We start from the raw sequence: 19563 nt of genomic DNA on the forward strand, positions 1-19563 counted from the left end.
CAAGTTCTCGTGTAACTGAGAAGGGTATTACAGTACTGTTGTTTGTATCGATGACTACGATATAAGAACGCGAATAGGGGCGAGTACTGTGCCTTTGAGAACTGGTTTTCACTGTTTAGACGACCTCGACTGTGAGGGGTGGTGGAGTGAGCAGGCGACGGTGGAGAATGATGGGGAGGGGATGGAGGGCGCAGGAGGAGGTGGAAGGCGCAGGAGGAGGTAGAGGGCACAGGAGGGGGTGGAGGGCGTGATGACCTCGACTGGTGGAGGTAGTGGAGGGCGTGGTCACTCTCAGGTACACATATAAGAGACATCTACACATCCTCCAGTCAGTCTATTCCAGTCGCCTCTACTGAACGTACCCATCATGAAGGCTCTGGTAAACCTGCCTACTTTCCTGCATGGTCTGGAATTACTGTCCTCACCTAGTGTGGGTGCCGAGGTCAAGCCTCGGCTCCTGTGCTTTCAATGTGAACATAAGCCTCTTATTGTGAGCATGAACTAGTGTGAACGTCTGGATCAGTGTGAAGGTGACTTCGATAGTCTTGCAGTGAAGATGCAACCGGTTTTCGTCAAACAAAACAAGCGTTTGTTTTGCAACGAATTAGCCCCTACAGTGTATTCTGTGTTAAAGAACCATCTAAATTTCAGTACCTTGGGTTGCTAGTGAACTGTTCCAGATACGGAATTGTGGGTTACTAGTAAATTGTTCCAGCAACGGAACTGTGGGTTGACAGTGAATTGTTCCAGACACGGTACTGTGGGTTGCTAGTGAACTGTTCCAGCCACGGAACTGTGGGTTGCTAGTGAATTGTTCCAGACACGGTACTGTGGGTTGCTAGTGAATTGTTCCAGACACGGTACTCTGGGTTGCTAGTGAACTGTTCCAGTCACGGTACTGTGGGTTGCTAGTGAATTGTTTCAGCCACGGAACTGTGGGTTGTTAGTGAATTGTTCCAGTCACGGTACGTGGGTTGCTAGTGAATTGTTCCAGACACGGAACTGGGTTGCTAGTGAATTGTTCCAGCCACGGAACTGTGGGTTGTTAGTGAATTGTTCCAGTCACGGTACTGTGGGTTGCTAGTGAATTGTTCCAGACACGGAACTGTGGGTTACTAGTGAACTGTTCCAGCCACGGAACTGTGGGTTGTTAGTGAATTGTTCCAGACACGGTACTGTGGGTTGTTAGTGAACTGTTCCAGCCACGGAACTGTGGGTTGTTAGTGAATTGTTCCAGTCACGGTACTGTGGGTTACTAGTGAATTGTTCCAGCCACGGAACTGTGGGTTGACAGTTAATTGTTCCAGCCACGGTATTAAGGGTTGTGTTCTTGGTATTGTGTGTAACGGTTATGATGTGATGAACATGATATACTGTTATGATGAACGTGAAAAAACTGGTGAATATGCTATAGTATGAAGCAACCATATATTTTTTTATGAACATGATATAGTGAGAAGTGAACATGAGTTCGTCTCTGTGAACTATACAGTGCCGGTGAATATGATTGTAGGTGAACATGATAACTGGTGAATATGACATGGTGTGTAGTGAATGATATAGCGTGTAGGGAACATGATATATATAATTAGTATGATATAGTGCAGTGAAAATAAGTTTTAGTAGTAGTGAACGTGATAGTGTGGCGGACGCGATAGTGTACGGTGAAAGTGATATACTGGTCACCATCTGTGTATTTAAAAAAAAACGTTAAAAATATATTTTTAGTGTACGGTGAAAGTGATATACTGGTCACCATCTGTGTATTTAAAAAAAAAACGTTAAAAATATATTTTTAGTGTACGGTGAAAGTGATATACTGGTCACCATCTGTGTATTAAAAAAAAACGTTAAAAATATATTTTTTTCAGAATATTATCCATGCTAAATTCTGCCATTAAAAAAACAGCCAAAAGGTCACTTTCCATTAATTAAATTATTGCGTAGATTTCAACATGATTTTGCAATACTATCAATTTCCACAGTGGTTGAAAATTGTCATAAATGTAGGAATATATACAGAATGTAAAATTGACTTTAGACAACCCAGGGAAACCTAGGATAACGTGGGATAACCCAGGATAACGTAGGATAATTCAGGATAACGTAGGATAGCCCAGGATAACGTAGGATATCCCAGGATAACGTAGGATAACCCAGGATAATGCAGGATATCCCAGGATAACGTAGGATATCCCAGGATAACGTAGGATATCCTAGGATAACGTAAGATATCCCAGGATAACGTATATCCCAGGATAACGTAGGATATCCCAGCATAACGTATATCCCAGGATAACGTACGATATCCCGGGATAACGTAGGATATCCCAGGATAACGTAGGATATCCCAGGATAACGTAGGATATCCCAGGATAACGTAGGATATCCCAGGATAACGTAGGATATCCCAGGATAACGTAGGATAACCCAGGATAACGTAGGATAACCCAATAAAGTTAAACGGTGGGACTAATTTCCATTCGGGTCATGGTTAGAGCAAGCTTTTCCTGGGACACCGTATCGCTCTTTGTAGAGCCTTATTATCTCTATACAGAGCGAAACGTGACCCCCCCCCCTCCCTCCAATAAAATCCAGTTCTGGAAGGTGTGTTTCCTTCAGTGTGGGTCGTGTGCCAAGTTGTACACTACCAGCTTTCTCAGCACTATTTGTGTACTCCAGGAAGCAGTCATCCTGCCCTTGAACCATAAACTTCACTACCTCAACACCTTTACCAACGCAACGATAGCCACATATCCGGGACAATAATAGAATACTGTCTTAACACAATACTGTAATAACAGAATGTTGTCGTAATAGAATACATCTCTAGAGGATGTAACTACATACTGCAGTTATCTAATTACCTTTGAACTAATACACTAGACATTTACCAACAACCCGCAAATTGGAAAAGAAAACTAGACAATGGTTTATCTTGAACCATTATCAAATAGCTAATGAGATAGGACATGGTAAAAATCTAGAAGTTACGTACAGGCACGGGAGATGAGGTTGCAAAGTCAAGTTGTATGTGTTCTGAAGATCAGAGAATTCCAATTTGTGGCTTAGTTGTGTTTTTCTAGCCACGGTATTATGATTTATGTAACTAAACATTATATTTGCAGTTAATTTAATGATTTGTGTGTACAGGTGCTGTTGCTGTCAGTATCGTGTGTGTGTTGGTGTAAACCCACCACCGTGGTCAGCTTTAGTCCAGTGGGATATTCCCCGGGTGTTGCCCCAGGGTTTGCCTATGCCTTCCGAGCCCCAGCTCCTCTGTCTCCTCTGTATTCCCACACCGGCAGCGCCTCAGGCCGCTCACTTTTATCCGGAGCACTATCCAACCACATCGACCCCCTCGTCCGTGTGCCCACCGTGCTCAAGACGCAGTACCACAGCCAGGACGAGCTCGGTCAGTACGCCTACGGGTACGTTGGAGATGCTTCAACAGCCCACGAAGTGCGCACCTTGGATGGCGCCGTGCGAGGCTCCTACACCTACGTGGACAGCGACGGTGAGCTTCAGACCGCCAGCTATGTGGCCGATCGCAATGGCTTCCGTGTTAAGGCATCCAATCTTCCCCAAGCACCGCTTGCGCCTCCTCCTGCAGCAGTCTCACTACCAGAACCGGTCAAGCCCACTCCTGAGGTGTTAGCCGCCACTGCTGCTCACTTGCGGGCTTTTGCAGAGGTCAAGGCTTCCCGCATCAAGCGAGCAGCTACAGTCACCACTCAGCCGCCTTCTGCTAAAGTAACAACTGTGAAGCATACTGATAACATCAAGGTGGACCCTGTCCATGTTCCTGCTTCCGTCAATAACACTGATAACATCAAGGTGAACTCTGACCATGTTCCTGCTTCCGTCAATAACACTGATAACGTCAAGATGGACCCTGTCCATGTTCCTGCTTCGGCCAATGCCAATGCATCTAATAATACCAAACTCTCTGATTATGCCAAGGCTAATGTAGAAGTCGAAGAATCAATTATTCAAATGCCCTTCCCTGCGTCGCTTCCTGTAGCGCCTGCTTTCCCTGTCCCACTCACAGAGGCTGCTCCCTCTTATGTACCGCCACAGTTCCACGCGTTAGAAGAACTGGGCGAGTACAAATATGGTTATGATGGCGGACCATCTAGGAAACACGAGGTACATATTCCAGGTGGTGTCACCCGAGGTTCCTACTCTTATATCGACTCTGACGGTGAAGTGCAGACGGTGTCCTATATTGCAGACGACGACCTCGGCTTCCGGGTGCTGGGGAACAGTTTGGACGAAGACCTTGATGATTCCTATCTGTAAAATGTCTCTTGAGGTTGAGCTACAAAAGCCTCCCAGTTGGCATTAATATTCATTTCTACGGGTGCAATTGTTATTCCGTGTGAGTCTTATAGAAGCTTCCCCTGTGAGCCTGGCAACTGCCTCGGGTCAAGTCAACGGTCATCCAGCCAACAGTCGTCCATTCAACGGTCGCCTAGCCAACAGTCTTCCATTCATCGGTCGCCCAGCCAACGGCTGCCCAATCAAAGCTCTCAACGGGGTCCTGGATTTAGTCATTTCATTAATTTATTGTAGTTTTAGTGACATGTGAGCAGTCGTACATTTGAGGGCACAAATCTAAGGGTAAATTACATTTCACAGCGATTTGACAGAGTGAAAAACACTTTGTTTCAATTATGCCAGTTTAAATTGTGCCCCTAAGGGGACATACAACACCTGGGGAATCGAAGGTAATCAGGTTTGATCCAAGGAAAGGGAAGGGTAGCTCCAATTCCTTGAATCAAGAGCTCTTGTAGGTTCCAGTTACTCTAGTCTACCCTTGCCCAGACGGAGACGCTTACGTGTCAATTTGTTTTTGCCTTCTCAGTAATTTAAAAAAAAAAAAAAGAAAGAAAAAAATATTTTCACTTATTTTAAATAAATCTATATATACAGATAACAGAGTATTGTTTCCTTAAAAAAATACGTGATGCTTTTAAACAGTGATGAAAGGTAGGTTGGTAAGAACTGTAAGACCCGTTCAAGAAGACAGTTTCCTGACAAATAAAACACCACCAAGATGTATTAAAGTAGCGCAGGTAAGTGGCCAGTTAGTGATGATATGGTATATGTGGAAAAAAAATAGACTGAATAGACATCCTAGACAACACGGTGTTGTGTTCCATTGCTTCTTATGGAGTGTAAACCTACCGTCACCTATTATGATGTGAAATATTTTCTTATACAAAACGAACGGTAATCCCATGACACAGTCACTGTCTCTTTGTTTTTTACGTACTGTGCTCACTGAAGTTTTAATCTTGCACTCACTACAGCCTTGTCTAGTATTTCAGCTCTGCCAGAACGAAATCTTAATCACGTACCTTCTGAAGTGTTAATGGAATACTCGACAATCTCTTCAGTGCTCTACTTCAGTCTATAAATAACAAAAAGGCACAATACCGTGACTGGAATAATACACAAATAACCCGCACATAGGACAGGGGAGCTTACGACGGCGTTTCGGTCCGACTTGGACCATTTAGTCACACCGAAACGTCGTCGTAAGCTCCCTTTTTCTATGTGTCGGTTATTTGTGCACTACTTCAGTATCCTAGACTTAACACTACGTATGTAACCTATTCTGTATGATGGAATATAACAGGAGACTTCTAGGTTTGGTTTACACTATATAGAACAGAGTAGCAACACACTGCTGATGTATCTAATTTTGCTAAACAATTTCTAGTTTAATTTATTGTGGGATTATTATTATTATTATTATTATCAAAAAGAAGCGCTAAACCACAAGGGCTATACAGCAAAAATATTTATTGTGGGAGATTGCCATTTTTTTTTTTTAGAAATATACAGCCACGACACCTCTCCGTAAGGAATAAAAAGGTACAATAGACAAATAAAAAGGCACAATAAACAAATAATCCGCAAATGGAAGACACACTATGAGGACATTGTGGTGCGACTTGGACATTAACTAGTTAAACCAGAGTTGGAAAGGTCGGACCGAAACGTTGTCAGAGTTTGTTGCCTAGTATGTGCGGGTTATTTGTGTATTACCTGTCCATCACGGAAAGCGTTAAACTCGTAGGGCTCATACAGTAGTACCGTGGAAAAGGAGGTAATCAGATTTAATCCAGGGAAGAGGAACCTCCACTGAAGGGATACTTTTCTGTAATTTAGGGTCTCCTATCGGTCGTTTTAATTATTATTAAAATATTGTGCGACTTCCAGGTAGAGGTAATGGTGTTTCCGTTATACTGGTGTCTTGTTCATGTCTTACGTATGATGCAACATTACCTGCTCCCTCGTTCTCCCAAGTCTACATTCCTCGTCATTTCCTTTAGTCTAACTTCGTTGGTTCCTCCACAATTCTTCAACAGAAACATAGCAGCACCCCATCATGGGGTGCAATGTTGATAAAAACTGAACTAGGACAGAAGCCTCGTAGCATTCGGAACTAGTGAAAACCCTAAATCAATTTGTCCTTTATTTCGAGCCTTAATACATCTAAATAATACCATTTATTAAAAGGCCCATACACGTACAAAAACAATCCTATACATAAGTCAGTCATGACTTGCTCTGACATCACTGTTCCTAGAGTAACAAACATTACAACTGAAACACTAACATCAGCACCTTCTGCTCACCTCCCTTCAATGGCCTCCACACAAAATGCTTATCTTTTTCTCTCATATTTTAATAAATAAAAGAGATTAGCCTCACACTTTAGATGTACCCAATTTAGCTTTAATAAGAACTCCGATTCAATGGTCGCTGGTGCAGTGACCCGGCACTGGACTATGGGCTAGCCCACCTGCAAGGATCTTTCCGTACTAGTTTTCCTTATTTCCGCCAGTACGAACCTAACTGCGGTTGTAGTCTTAGCTCCTGGCTCATCTTATGATAATGACCCGCGTCACGGTTTTTTATTTCCTGATGAATAAACTAAGAACATTCAAACACACATCATCAGTCCCTCTCCCCAACAGCGCCACTACCTGATACCTTTGATGTCTCCTGTTTACACTTACACTACACGGCCAGCATCACCTTCAGACGTCAGGGTGAGGCACGTTGTGGGGTAGTGTGATCTTGTATATCTTGACTGGAAGGTGAGTCTCATTATAGAGGAAGAGAGCAGTGTCTGTGCCAAGTGTGGCCTGATAGACCAGAGTGTGTGACAGTCCCTGGTGTTGAACCTCCTCCAGGAACACACTAAGTGTCTCCTGGTTGCGACGGGTACACGCTATATACGCTTCCCTCTCATTCACTCCTTCCTCTTTCCTCTTACTTACTTTATCTTCCTCGTTGATCTCTTCGCTTATTCTTTGCTTTTCCTTGAACTCTGCCCCTTCTCTCTCTGCTGGATGTTGCATCATATTACATTCTTCTCGTTCTGTTTTTCCCTGCTGGCCATATACTGACCTGTTCTCTGATTTCCTTTTAATTACCATATCTTGGCTATGTTCTTCGTCTGCGCTCCCGTCTAAGATGGACCTGAGAAGGGCGCAGTTTCAATATTATTATAAGAGTAAGCTTTCTGATAAAGCTTTTGTATACAGTGCGAGTGCATACGTGCAATTACTGCAACATTTTATTGTGCCATTAGTTGCACATAATGATGATTACACAACGAGAACGTTGTCACAATATAAGGTTATTCTAGCAGCTGTATTTTCCCACTGAAGTTACTGTAATGTTGAGGAAATCAGTAATAAAAACTGGTTGAGAAAACCTGTAATGTTTTACCACTGTATGAGTGAGGCAAGCAGAAGTGATGGAGGTGCGAGAGCTTGAAAAAAACAAGAATTGAGTAAACACTATGATATTTTTATTATAAAACGTTTTAATCGTGGGTTAGAGGTCATCAAGGTCCCAGGACCAAAACGCTTTCTGATAGTGTTTGCTTAGGTGTGTTTTTGAAAACCACATGTAGGCATCAGTTACCAAATTTGATAACAATGATGGTGTGACTACACACCTCATGAGGTGGTAATGTGAGGTACACGAGAAGAAACGGTGAGGATACTGAAGATTTGGGAACGGAGGTCAGCTCACATGAAGCAGAGGTCAACTCACATGATGCAAAGGTCAGCTCACATGATGCAGAGGTCAGCTCACATGAAGCAGAGGTCAACTCACATGATGCAGAGGTCAACTCACATGATGTAGAGGTCAGCTCACATAAAGCAGTAGAGGTCAGGCCAATACATGATGCAAAAGTCAGCTCACGTGATGCGGGAGATCAGCTTACGTAATGCAGAGAGGTCAGGCCACACATGACGCGAATTACATGTACAGACACAAGAGGACATGACTGCACGTACAGTTTATAGACAATAAACACATAAGGACAAAACTGCATGCACAAGACTTGAGGGTATAACGACTGAGTTCAACAACACTAACTCTTACTACCTCTACACACTGATGGCTGTTCCATCACTTCTGATGGAACACCCAGCCTGTGCACCGATTGGGTCAGACATATTGTTTCATACTATGGAACAATGCTCTTCTCCAGACTGAGGGACTGACCACCTCAAAACTTTAGGGTGATGGACTGATTACATCGTCTTCAAGTATCTTCTGCTTCTATCAACTTTTCTGTACTTGACTGAAGAAGCCTACTGTGTAGGCGAAACGTTTCATAATAAAGATAACTAACTGTTGCATATGTGTCTTACCTAACAGACATGTCTATAACATGTCTATATCTACTATGTAATTCACTGACAGTAGGCTACCAGATTATTTAATTTAATAAAAGCTCTTGCACTACACCTATCATATACACTTTTCACAAATAATTTAGGGAATAATGCATCAAAATCTAAAAAGTGGACCGGGCCGCGGGGGCGTTGATCCCCGGAATAACCTCCAGGTAGACTCCAGGTATGCAACCAAATGATATTAAGACGATAAAGTATGTTAGGAAGTAAACAGGTTTAAAAAAAAATATTTACAGCAGAGCAGGATAAATCAGAACCCTACTAGCAAAGCCTAGAAATCATTCGAACTACGAAGGGGGTGGAGAACCACTTAAACGAACCAAATGAACCTCAGTCGCTGTACAGTAAGCCCATACCGTGTAATTCCAATATCGTACCACAGTAATCCTCCAAAGGTATCCCTGTATTGCATATCTCTCCCCTATACCTAAATGCACGCGAAAGGCATAATACGATTTTAAGTGACAAAATCTGCCTCACAAAATCGTAATAACACGATTGCAAACGAACCACGGAACGGGTGGAGTTTGAACCCATGGCGAATTTTAGGACTCACCAGTCATGAGTTCAAACCTTACCCGTTCCGTGGTTTGCACTTTATTTATAATTACACTATTCACATTATTATATTCATGGAAGCGCTAAACAAGGACAGAGATGCAGACAAGGGCGGATATGAGAGGGCTGTTAGTGGTACCTACCTGATGAGAGTGACCAGGGCGGGGATGAGGTGTCTTGCATACACTACATCAGCAGCCAGGACAACATCCACGGGCGGCAGGGGCGGTGGGCGGCGCCAGTCCACTTGCAGGACACCCACCTTCGTCACCACACGCCCATCACCCACCTCCACCACCTGCAAGTACACTCACTGTCGTCACCACCTGCAGGTACACCCACTTCCATCACCTGCAGGTACACCCACCTCCACCACCTGCAGGCACACCCACCTCCACCACCTGCAGGTACACCCACCTCCACCACCTGCAGGTACACCCACCTCCATCACCTGCAGGTACACCCACCTCCACCACCTGTAGGTACACCCACCTTCACCACCTGCAGGTACACCCACTTCCACCACCTGCAGGTACACCCACTTCCACCACCTGCAGGTACACCCACCTCCACCACCTGCAGGTACACCCACTTCCACCACCTGCAGGTACACCCACCTCCACCACCTGCAGGTACACCCACCTCCACCACCTGCAGGTACACTTTCGTCAAGGCCTGGCTGTCACCCAGCTACAAATACAACATTATACAACATCCAAACGTTTGCCTCCAAAAGTAAATCTCTGGGCAAGACTTAAACCAGCAGGGATCAACCAGCAGGGATCATATAGCTCCAGGAAAATGGGAAATTATCAGGTTTGATTCAGTGAAGGGGAGCAGCTCTAATTCTTCGGATCAAGAGCTCTTCAACGGCATAAGAACACTCCCTCCCTCCTTAAAGGGTTAATCTTCCAAAAAACCGTCTTCCTGCAGAAATATTTTCCTGTATTTCATGTATCATCTTTTAAGTATCCTTCAGATATTGCCTTTCGTAAAATCCTGTTTTAGTTACTACCCAAATTATGGTTTCTACCTCAATTATCACACCTATCTACATTTTAATGGGTTTGGGTTTGACAAGGACCTGCCAAATATGGGCCAGTAAGCCTGCTGCAGCGCTCCTCCTTTCTTATGTTCTTATTATACACTGCTAACATATAGTTAACATAATGGTAAGCTGATTGATTAGTGAGGATGATCAGGTACTGTAACAGTAGAACTAAGAGAGGAAGAATAGCAGTAGCAGCAAGATAAAGAGGAGACAAATAACTGATTTGTACCGAAAAGAAGCAGTAATAACAGCAATATGGGAAAAGGAAATGCAGCAGTAACAGCAGGAAGAGGAAGTAAGTTGGGTAACTCACAGTAGGAACAGCAGCAGCACTAGTAGTACGAGACATATTGGTATCCTTGTGTGAGAGTCTAGGCCAGGGAACCACCTCTCCAGCCTCCACTTCTCCCTTCACCAACTCTTCACTAACCTCTCTCTGAAACTTCTCCAGTTCTTCTCTCTGGGGAGACACAAAACTCTTAATCTCTGCTATATGGAAGGATAAAATGTTCATTTGTGGAGTGGCAGGTCGAATGCAACGTCAAATATGAATTATATTGTCATTATCACTACATTACTACAGCTGGTTCAGTAGTCACTGGGCTGAAGAAAATATAAGTGCAAAACTTATTTTATACTCTTATTGCGACCTTTCGCTCTGTATGGAGCTTTATTGAGCTAATTATAATAGGAGAGCGCTAAATCCGTAGGATTATACACCGCACGTGGAGGGGGGTGATGGAAGGTATTCAGGGTTAATTCAGGGAACCGGAGCACAAATCCAATTCCCTAGATCAAGAGCCCCTCACCAGCATCAAGAAACCTCCCTTAAGGGGTTTACTGAATTAATAATAAAGCGCCACACTGGGGGGAACGTTGTCACAATTTAATCTTAATCTGCACCTGTCTTCATTGCTATAACCAGTATAATTCTGTATAGAAAGCCAGCCTCAGATCGGGCTATGAAAGTACAAAAATTAGACACTACCCACACAGTTTTTATCTCCATTTTGTATAATTCTATGAATGGATAGGCTACATCTGTTATTAGACAAATATAGGTTATTAGTTTACATTTTCCAATACAGTAAACTCTCTTATATATAGTGCGAACTTTTTGTAACTGCTATTGAAAAATACATCCAGAATTCAATAGTATGTGAACATGCCTTCATAATCAATATTAAATGAACCTTTTCAATTGCATTTACATAAAAAAAATTATATTGAGGAGTTTTATGTGTTTACTGTATATACAAACCTATGTGCACCACATATCTTGTATATCTTGTACAAATGGTCATTTTGGGAGATAATGAAAATATTATATTTTGATTAGTTTTGGTTGGGCAACATAATTCAATATTATTATTATTATTATAATCAAAAAAGAAGCGCTAAACGAATATAATTCAATAAACACCTACTGTGTTGAGCCAGACTGATGGCCGAGGTTAGGTTAAGTCATGTTACATTATTTTAGGTTAATTACGTTTGTTTCATTTAAGTTGGTTACTTTTTAACTATCTCAACTGCAAAACCAACTTAATGTTTTAAATTTCAATCTATAATCAATTTTCGAAATCAGCAATGTTCCAGAAATTAGAAAGGTAAACTGAGGACATGGGTGGCAAATTTCCATTTGCTTCGAAGACAGCGAGTCCCTCAAGGAAGGTTACTTGATGCTGGTGAGGGGCTCTTGATCTAGGGAATTGGATCTGTTCTCCAGTTCCCTGAATTAAACCTGAGTACCTTCCACCTTCCCCCCCCCCTCAGGCGCTGTATAATCCTACGGGTTTAGTGCTTTCCCTTGATTACAATAATAATAATAATCTGAAGACAGCGTTGATCTACGCTTTCTTGTGACTTTTTTTACGGTAATAAACGACTGCTTCTTGGTTGATTTCGGCCATTGATTATACTTTAAATTGTACAATATTAAGGTGACATATTACCTTGCTATGTAAATGTTAAAACAAAAACTTAACCTTACAAAATCCACCTAACCTAACCTAAAATAACTTAACATAACTTAACCTTACTCTCCGTTAATTGGCTCAGATGTGCTGCGTCAGTAAATGTTTTATTTTGGCAAATATCTCCCAAAATTACAATTTACACAAGAAATACTCCCTTATTTCACTGTGTACCTTGGTTATATATATTGTAAAATATAAATTAATGCCCAAGTTCCGCTGAATAGTAGTCGTAAAGATGAAGAATTAGACACATGCAACATTTGGGTATCTGTATTGGTAGACATTTTACCATCTTTTATCAATACAAATTTGTACTGATAAAGCCACTGGATGGAGAAACGTCTACCAATAAAGATACTCAGATGTTTCACATGTGTCTAATTCTTTATCTTGTCGGTGTTGTATACCATTTATGTACAGTGTCCTAGTGGCCCCCTCTGTAATTAGTATTTTATAACATGTAAACCACACAATACCCAAAACCTGTAAACCCCACATTGTAACCCTTATGGAGAATAAAATTAAATTGAATTGAATTAGTTGTAAACTATCAAGTTTTACAGACATTTAATTGATTACCTTTGGTGGTGACGATGCCAGGTTGAGTGTGAGATTGTGTTGGAGGAGAGTGAGAACATGATGGTGACAGTCAGTTAGTGTGTAGGTGAGTGGTGGAGGTTGACCTTCTGCAGGGGAGGTGAGGATGACCGAGGCTGTGAAGCCTACTCCAGCACCCAGCTCCATCACCCGCCGACCAGCTATAATGGCTGGGTTATCTGATGCCCACTGAGCCAGGATAGCTGCACCATACCAGGTGGTGAGACCTGTGGTGTTGTGGGTGATACCCCCATCACTCTCCAACAGTGTCACCCCCACCTGACCCATCACACTACCTCCCCATCCAACATATGTCTTGTATGACACTTCTGGGGCATAATCTGGGCAAGAAATCTCCTCAGGAATGAACTCCGAGGGCAGGTTCCACCCTCGGGCACGCCACTGGTCTCTCAGCCACTGCAAGACTTCACGGGCATGGGTAGTGCTTCTGGGTGCAGCTACAGCTAATGGGTGCTGCAAACTGGCCTTCAGGAGGCCAGACACCAGTTCAGTTTCAGATACTTCCTCCAAGACAGTGTCGAGGGACTTGGCTACATGTGCCCAGAGTGTGCGGGAAGTGGGCACCCCGGCCAGGTGTGCCCGGGCCAGTAACTCGTACATGGATTTTTTTTAACAATCTCACTCATTAATAGTCAAATTGTCATTATCTCGACCACACAAGTGATTGTATTCCTGTCTACTCACACCAAATTATTTTCTCCGAATCACTAGATCATTATTTTCAAAAGACAAGTACTAAATCCGTATGGGTTATAAAACTCGCATGATAAGAATTGCCAAACATCTTAGTTGTTCCTCTTCATTGTCTATTATTTTCCCCATCACAATTACATTTATGGGGAGGGAGAGGGCTAAACCCGTAGGAGTTATGTGGCACCTGTGGGAATGAGAAGCAATCAGATACGATCCAGGTAGGGAAAAATCAGTGTCCAGTAACCTGGATCAAGCCAAATGGAGATGGAAATCTTTAGTTTTAGCTCTTTCACATGTTTGTGCGTCGTTAGGAGCTATGCAATGTTGCAAGACAGCAACAGATATGAGGGGAAATTCTGAGGCAAGGCAGAAGCTATCCATGGCAGCCCATGATACAGAGTGAAGGCCATCTGTGTCATGGACCGCCATTGATAATTTCTGCCTTGCCTCAGAGAATTTCCTCTTATATCAGTTGTTGTCTTGCAACATTGCATAGCTCCTGATGATGCATGAGTGTGAAAGATTTAGAATTAAAGATTTCCATCCCCATGTGGTTTTTTCTGTATTGGTAACATCACTTGTTTGTGATTGTATTGTTAACTGCTCATATCACTCAAAACACCCCATTGTCTAGCAAAAATTCTTAATTCTTTTCAAATGGATTCTACGCAACTGTGTTCAAAGAATTTGTCAGAGTTGTACTTCACGTGTTGATTACTATATTCATGGAGAACACTAACCCGTAAGGGTTATACACTACCTGGGAAATGGGGGTTCATCACTTTTGATTCAAGAAAGAGGGTAGCCTCAATATTATTATATTCATGAGGAAATGCTAAACCCATAGGCAACACTATGAATGGGGGTCACTCAAGTTAGATCTAAGTTGTAATAGACAAAATATGTCTCATACAGCAAGCTACACATTTTTTTTTCAATAAATTTCAATATAAAAAAGTATCTATTTAATTCTGGTCTTCTGTTAAAAGAATTATCTGTATTACATTCATATCAGGAGAGCTAAACCCATATGGATTATACAGCAGCTGTATGAATGGGAGGACTGGTCCAGTGCCTTGGAACAAGAGCCCCTCACAACCATCAATTGTTATTTCAAATTCATTATATTCATGGGGGACCACTAAACCCAAAGGGGTCAGTTTTATACTCGGAAAGCAACCACTAAATCTGAGCTGTAGTTAGAACGGATCACTTGAAAGCTGCGATAGGCAATTGAGCTGTTATTAATTTTATATTTATAATGAAGCACTTAGCCTATTAAGAGGTCATAGTGTCTGGGTAATGGGAGACAACCAGGTTTAATTATAGTAGAAATTCAGTCCAATTCCCTAGATCAAGAGCCTTTCAACATCAAGGCACTTACCATTAAGGGTTAACCTAGGTGCATGAAAGTGGGCTTATTACTCTTGAAGACTCATGACTAATGGAGGACCATTAAGGCTGAATATCACTTGCACATGTCAAGAATATTGCAGGCAGAAAACCGTACATAAACACTACCTTTCTCACAAACACCGAGTGGCTCACCCGTGCACTGTTAGTGGTAGTACTGGCAACCAACACCACCACCTGCTACTTGGCACAACCCCCACTTGGCATCACTTCCCCTCCTTGGCACCACCACAACCTGACCTATCTTTTGCTAGTCACAGGAAGCATTAAACCTGTAAGTCATACATTATCATACTCATAGGGAAGCCCCCAAACCCTTAAGTCATATATCATCTTGGGTATTGGAGGTAATCAAGTATTACCAGAATAAGAATACAGTTACAAGTCACTGGATCAAGAGCTTCCCATTGGCTAAGGCTGACCTGTCCTCTACCCTGGCCCTTTTTCTACAAACACACTGAACGGATTAATATCGAATACCCCCGGTATTCGATATTAATCCGTTCCTGAGAGCTCATCAAATACCGAAATTATCGAAAAGCGAATTAATTTTCCCCATAAGAAATAATGGAAATCAAATTAATCCGTTCCTGACACCCAAAAGTATGAAAAAAAGAAATTTACCACATGAAATATTAAGTTTAATGCACACAAACTGAAGAAGACATTCACAGTTTGTAGTACTCTACTAACAATAGAATACATGACACTTACCTTTAATGAAGATCTGGTGATGATTGATGGGATGGAAGGAGGGGAGAGTGTCGAACTTATTGTTTAGAAGGGGAATCCCCTTCCATTACGACTTGAGGTAGCAAGTCCTTTTCCAGGGTTACTTCCCTTCTTTTAATGCCACTAGGACCAGCTTGAGAGTCACTGGACTTCTGTCGCACAACATATCTGTCCATAGAGGCCTGTACCTCTCGTTCCTTTATGACTTTTTTAAAGTGGTTCACAACATTGTCATTGTAATAGTCACCAGCACGGCTTGCAATAGCTGTGTGAGGGTGATTGTCATCCATAAAGGTTTTCACCTTTGTCCACATTTCTTTAATCTGTGAAATAGGCAACTTCTTCAATTTCTCTATTCCCTCCTCCGAAGCAGTTTCCCCAGGTCTGGCCTCTTGCTGTTGAAGGTGATCTAGCAGCTCATCAGTGGTTAGCTCGTCATTGTCCTCCTCCACCAACTCTTCCACATCCTCCCCAGTAACCTCCAACCCCAAGGACTTCCCCAATGCCACAATAGATTCCTCAACTGGCATAGGATTCCCAGGGTTAGCCTCAAACCCTTCAAAATCCCTTTTGTCTACACATTCTGGCCACAGTTTTTTCCAAGCAGAGTTCAAGGTCCTCTTAGTCACTCCCTCCCAAGCCTTACCTATAAGGTTTACACAATTGAGGATATTAAAGTGATCCTTCCAAAACTCTTTTAGAGCCAATCAAGTGTCTGTGGTCACTTCAAAGCACTTTTGAAACAGCTTTATTATTATTATAATCAAGGGGGGAAGCGCTAAACCCGGAGGATTATACAGCGCCTGGGGGGGGGGATGTGGAAGGCATTCAGACTTAATTCGATGAACTGGAGCAGATCCAATTCCCTAAATCAAGAGCCCCTCACCAACATCAAGGAACCTTCCTTGAGGGGTGAAACAGCTTTAGTGTACAGTTTCTTGAAGTTAAAAATGACCTGCTGGTCCATGGGCTGCAGGAGAGGAATGGTATTAGAAGGCAAATATTTGACCTTAATGAAGCTCATGTCCCCAGAAAGTCGCTCTGCCAAGTCTAGGATGACCAGGGGCATTGTCTAATACCAGGAGGCACTTAAGGTCTAATTTCTTTTCAATTAGGTAATTTTTCACATTAGGGGCAAATGCATGGTGTAACCAGTCATAGAAAAAGTGCCTAGTGACCCATGCCTTACTGTTTGCCCTCCACAGCACACACAAATTAGCCTTGAGGATATTCTTTTGCCTGAACGCTCTGGGAGTTTCCGAGTGATACACCAATAAAGGCTTCACTTTGCAATCACCACTAGCATTAGCACACATCAGAAGAGTAAGCCTGTCTTTCATAGGCTTATGTCCTGGGAGTGCCTTTTCCTCCTGAGTAATGTAGGTCCTGCTTGGCAATTCTTCCAAAACAGGCCTGTTTCGTCACAATTAAACACTTGTTCAGGTTTCAATTCTTCACTGTCTATGTAATCCTTGAATTCCTTCACATATTTTTCAGCTGCTTTTTGGTCCAAACTGGCAGCCTCACCATGCCTAATCACACTATGTATGCCACTACGATTCTTAAATCTTTCAAACCAACCTTTGCTGGCCTTAAATTCACTCACCACCACTAGTTGCAAGCATTTTTCTAATTAAATCCTCATGGAACTTCCTAGCCTTCTCACAAATGATCGCTTGAGAGATGCTATCTCCTGCTATCTGTTTTTCATTTATCCACACTAATAAGTCTCTCAACACCTAACACTTGCGGTCACTGTTTCAAAAACACAGTTGCACCTTTTGTAACAACAGCTTCCTCGATTGCCGTTTTCCTGGTCACTATAGTAGCGATGGTTGATTGGGGTTTTGTATACAACCTGGCCAGCTCCGACACACGCACTCCACTTTCGTACTTTGTAATTCTCTCTTCATTTCAATAGTCATTAGCACCTTTTTTCGCGAAGAGTTGGCACTAGAAGCTTTCTTGGGGCCCATGGTGACTTATTTTGCAGAAACAAGCACCAAAGATACTGATAATATGGAATGTACCGAATGTATCCTTAGATGTGAGCACACTGGCTGGCTTGTAAACACTGGCACGCACGGGGCAGTTCAGGCCACACGTGAACACGTCTCGGACGAATTGCGTGTGGCGGGTTTTTTAACGAGTGGCGAGGCAAAATTTTTGCGTTAATTATTATTATAATCAAGGGGAAGAGCTAAACCCGTAGGATTATACAGCGCTTGGAGGGGGATGTGGAAGGCATTCAGGCTTAATTTGGGGAACTGGAGCACAGATCCAATTCCCTAAATCAAGAGCCCCTCACCAACATCAAGGAACCTTCCCTGAGGGGATTTTTGCGTTAAAATGTATCGAATACTGGATTTAACGGATACCGATGCCATCGAATACCAGGGGACCACTGTATTTAACAATTCCATCTCCAGCAAAAGCATCTTTATGCCAGTGAAGGTTTTTTTTATTCAAAGAACTGAAGCTAATCGACCCTCCTATAAGTCAAATCTATTTCCTATTCTCCAAACTAGTTTATCCATGTGGGTTTAGCACTTCCCAATTTTTTATAGACATGGAAAGCTTTCAACTCAGTAATATTAATATAATGGGAGTGCTCAACCCATGCACCTGGGAAATGGCAAGTAACTAGATTTGATCTGATAAAGGGGAGGTAGATGATCACTCTGCACTCTTAGCAGTAGAAACAGTATAAAGATAAAATTACCAGCAAGTCTACTAGCATTACTAAAACACAAAGTAAATAAATATCACAAAAGTTCAAACAGCATAAATTAAAAATCCCATGATAGTGTGTTAAGACTCCTAAATATTCCTGACAAGCACCTCAGTAATTACATTATGACAGCAAAAAGGCCTAAACTATGGGCAATTGTGTGTTCCAATCATAAGAGTATTATTAATAATGGAGGAGCGCTAAACCCATAGGATTATGCAGCGCACATTGAGGGAGGGGATGGAAGGTACTTGGGCTCAATTCAGGGAACCAGAGCAGATCCAATTCCCTGGATCAAGAGCCCCTCACCAGCATCAAGAATCATAGTAGCTTAATTCCTTTGACCATTAGCCCTCACATACATCAAAGCATCCTCCATTCAGTCAATAGCCTAAGTTATTACTAGTAAATATTTACACTTCGAAGTGGGATGGAATTCTTTCTCCGTGATTATTATTATTATAATAAAAAAGAAGCGCTAAGCCACAAGGGCTATACAGCTCTTCCTCCGTAAGCTATGCCTACCGTAAGAGACTAAAAATGCTGGGAGCAAGGGGCTAGTAACCCCTTCTGTATAAATTACTAAAATTAAAAAAAGAACTTTGGTTTTTCTTTTTAGGTCACCCTGCCTCAGTGGGATACAGCTGGTTTGTTGAAAAAAAAAAAAATTACATTTACACTAGTACATATTCTATTTACCAGTGATATTAGGCAGTTAGTTTGTAACTGCTTACCAGCAAAACTCTTACTTCATTTGTCAAAAGTATTACTCCCAATGGAGTCTTATTAGTATTATATTGACGAAAGTGCTAACCCCAATGGGGTCACCAAACCTGATCCATTGTTCTTGCTGGTCATGACAAGAATTACATAAAAAGCACTAAACCCCTATGGGTCAGTGCTGCAATGGCAAGGAAACAACTAGCATGGCATCTACCAACACATGCTAACGTTTTAGCTAACCCAATGGTGTGCCGATAAGTCATACAAGTTCTGATCCAACGAATGGGTAACTCAAATTCATTGGATCAAGAACCTGTACCCCACCTTGAA

General features: G+C 42.3%; 2 protein-coding genes across 5 annotated transcripts; one reads left to right on the forward strand and one right to left on the reverse strand.

Moving 5' to 3' along the window:
* Positions 1 to 244: 244 nt before the first annotated feature.
* Positions 245 to 4857, forward strand: LOC128704870 (uncharacterized). Its single transcript, XM_053800063.2, has 2 exons — positions 245 to 379; positions 3154 to 4857. Exons 1-2 carry the CDS (start codon positions 368 to 370, stop codon positions 4300 to 4302), a joined length of 1161 nt encoding a protein of 386 aa, XP_053656038.1. The 5' UTR covers positions 245 to 367; the 3' UTR covers positions 4303 to 4857.
* Positions 4858 to 6473: 1616 nt separating this feature from the next.
* Positions 6474 to 15223, reverse strand: LOC128704869 (protein-lysine N-methyltransferase EEF2KMT). 4 transcript variants are annotated; one of them, XM_053800057.2, is made up of 5 exons: positions 15156 to 15223; positions 12903 to 13818; positions 10658 to 10804; positions 9437 to 9591; positions 6474 to 7500 (listed from the first exon to the last, which is right to left on the reverse strand). In XM_053800057.2, the coding sequence occupies exons 2-5, from the start codon at positions 13539 to 13541 to the stop codon at positions 7056 to 7058; spliced, it is 1386 nt and encodes a 461-aa protein (XP_053656032.1). In that variant the 5' UTR covers positions 13542 to 13818; positions 15156 to 15223; the 3' UTR covers positions 6474 to 7055. The 4 variants fall into 4 exon arrangements, with proteins under 4 accessions (XP_053656032.1, XP_053656033.1, XP_053656031.1 ...); XM_053800058.2 differs by having other exon boundaries at positions 10775 to 10804; positions 15019 to 15210; XM_053800056.2 differs by having other exon boundaries at positions 15019 to 15210.
* Positions 15224 to 19563: the final 4340 nt, after the last annotated feature.

Source organism: Cherax quadricarinatus, chromosome 91 (assembly GCF_038502225.1).
Source record: "Cherax quadricarinatus isolate ZL_2023a chromosome 91, ASM3850222v1, whole genome shotgun sequence".
NCBI classification, from domain to species: domain Eukaryota; kingdom Metazoa; phylum Arthropoda; class Malacostraca; order Decapoda; family Parastacidae; genus Cherax; species Cherax quadricarinatus.

Bases quoted from the DNA above. Each gene is read 5' to 3' on its own strand.
- LOC128704869 (XM_053800057.2), bottom strand. From the start codon at position 13,541: ATGTACGAGTTACTGGCCCGGGCACACCTGGCCGGGGTGCCCACTTCC. The intron at 10,805-12,902 runs GTAATCAATTAA...GTGTCTCCCCAG, and splicing joins TGGCATCGTCACCACCAAAG to AGAGAAGAACTGGAGAAGTT. The intron at 7,501-9,436 runs GTAGGTACCACT...CGCCCTTCTCAG, and splicing joins GCCCTGGTCACTCTCATCAG to GTCCATCTTAGACGGGAGCG.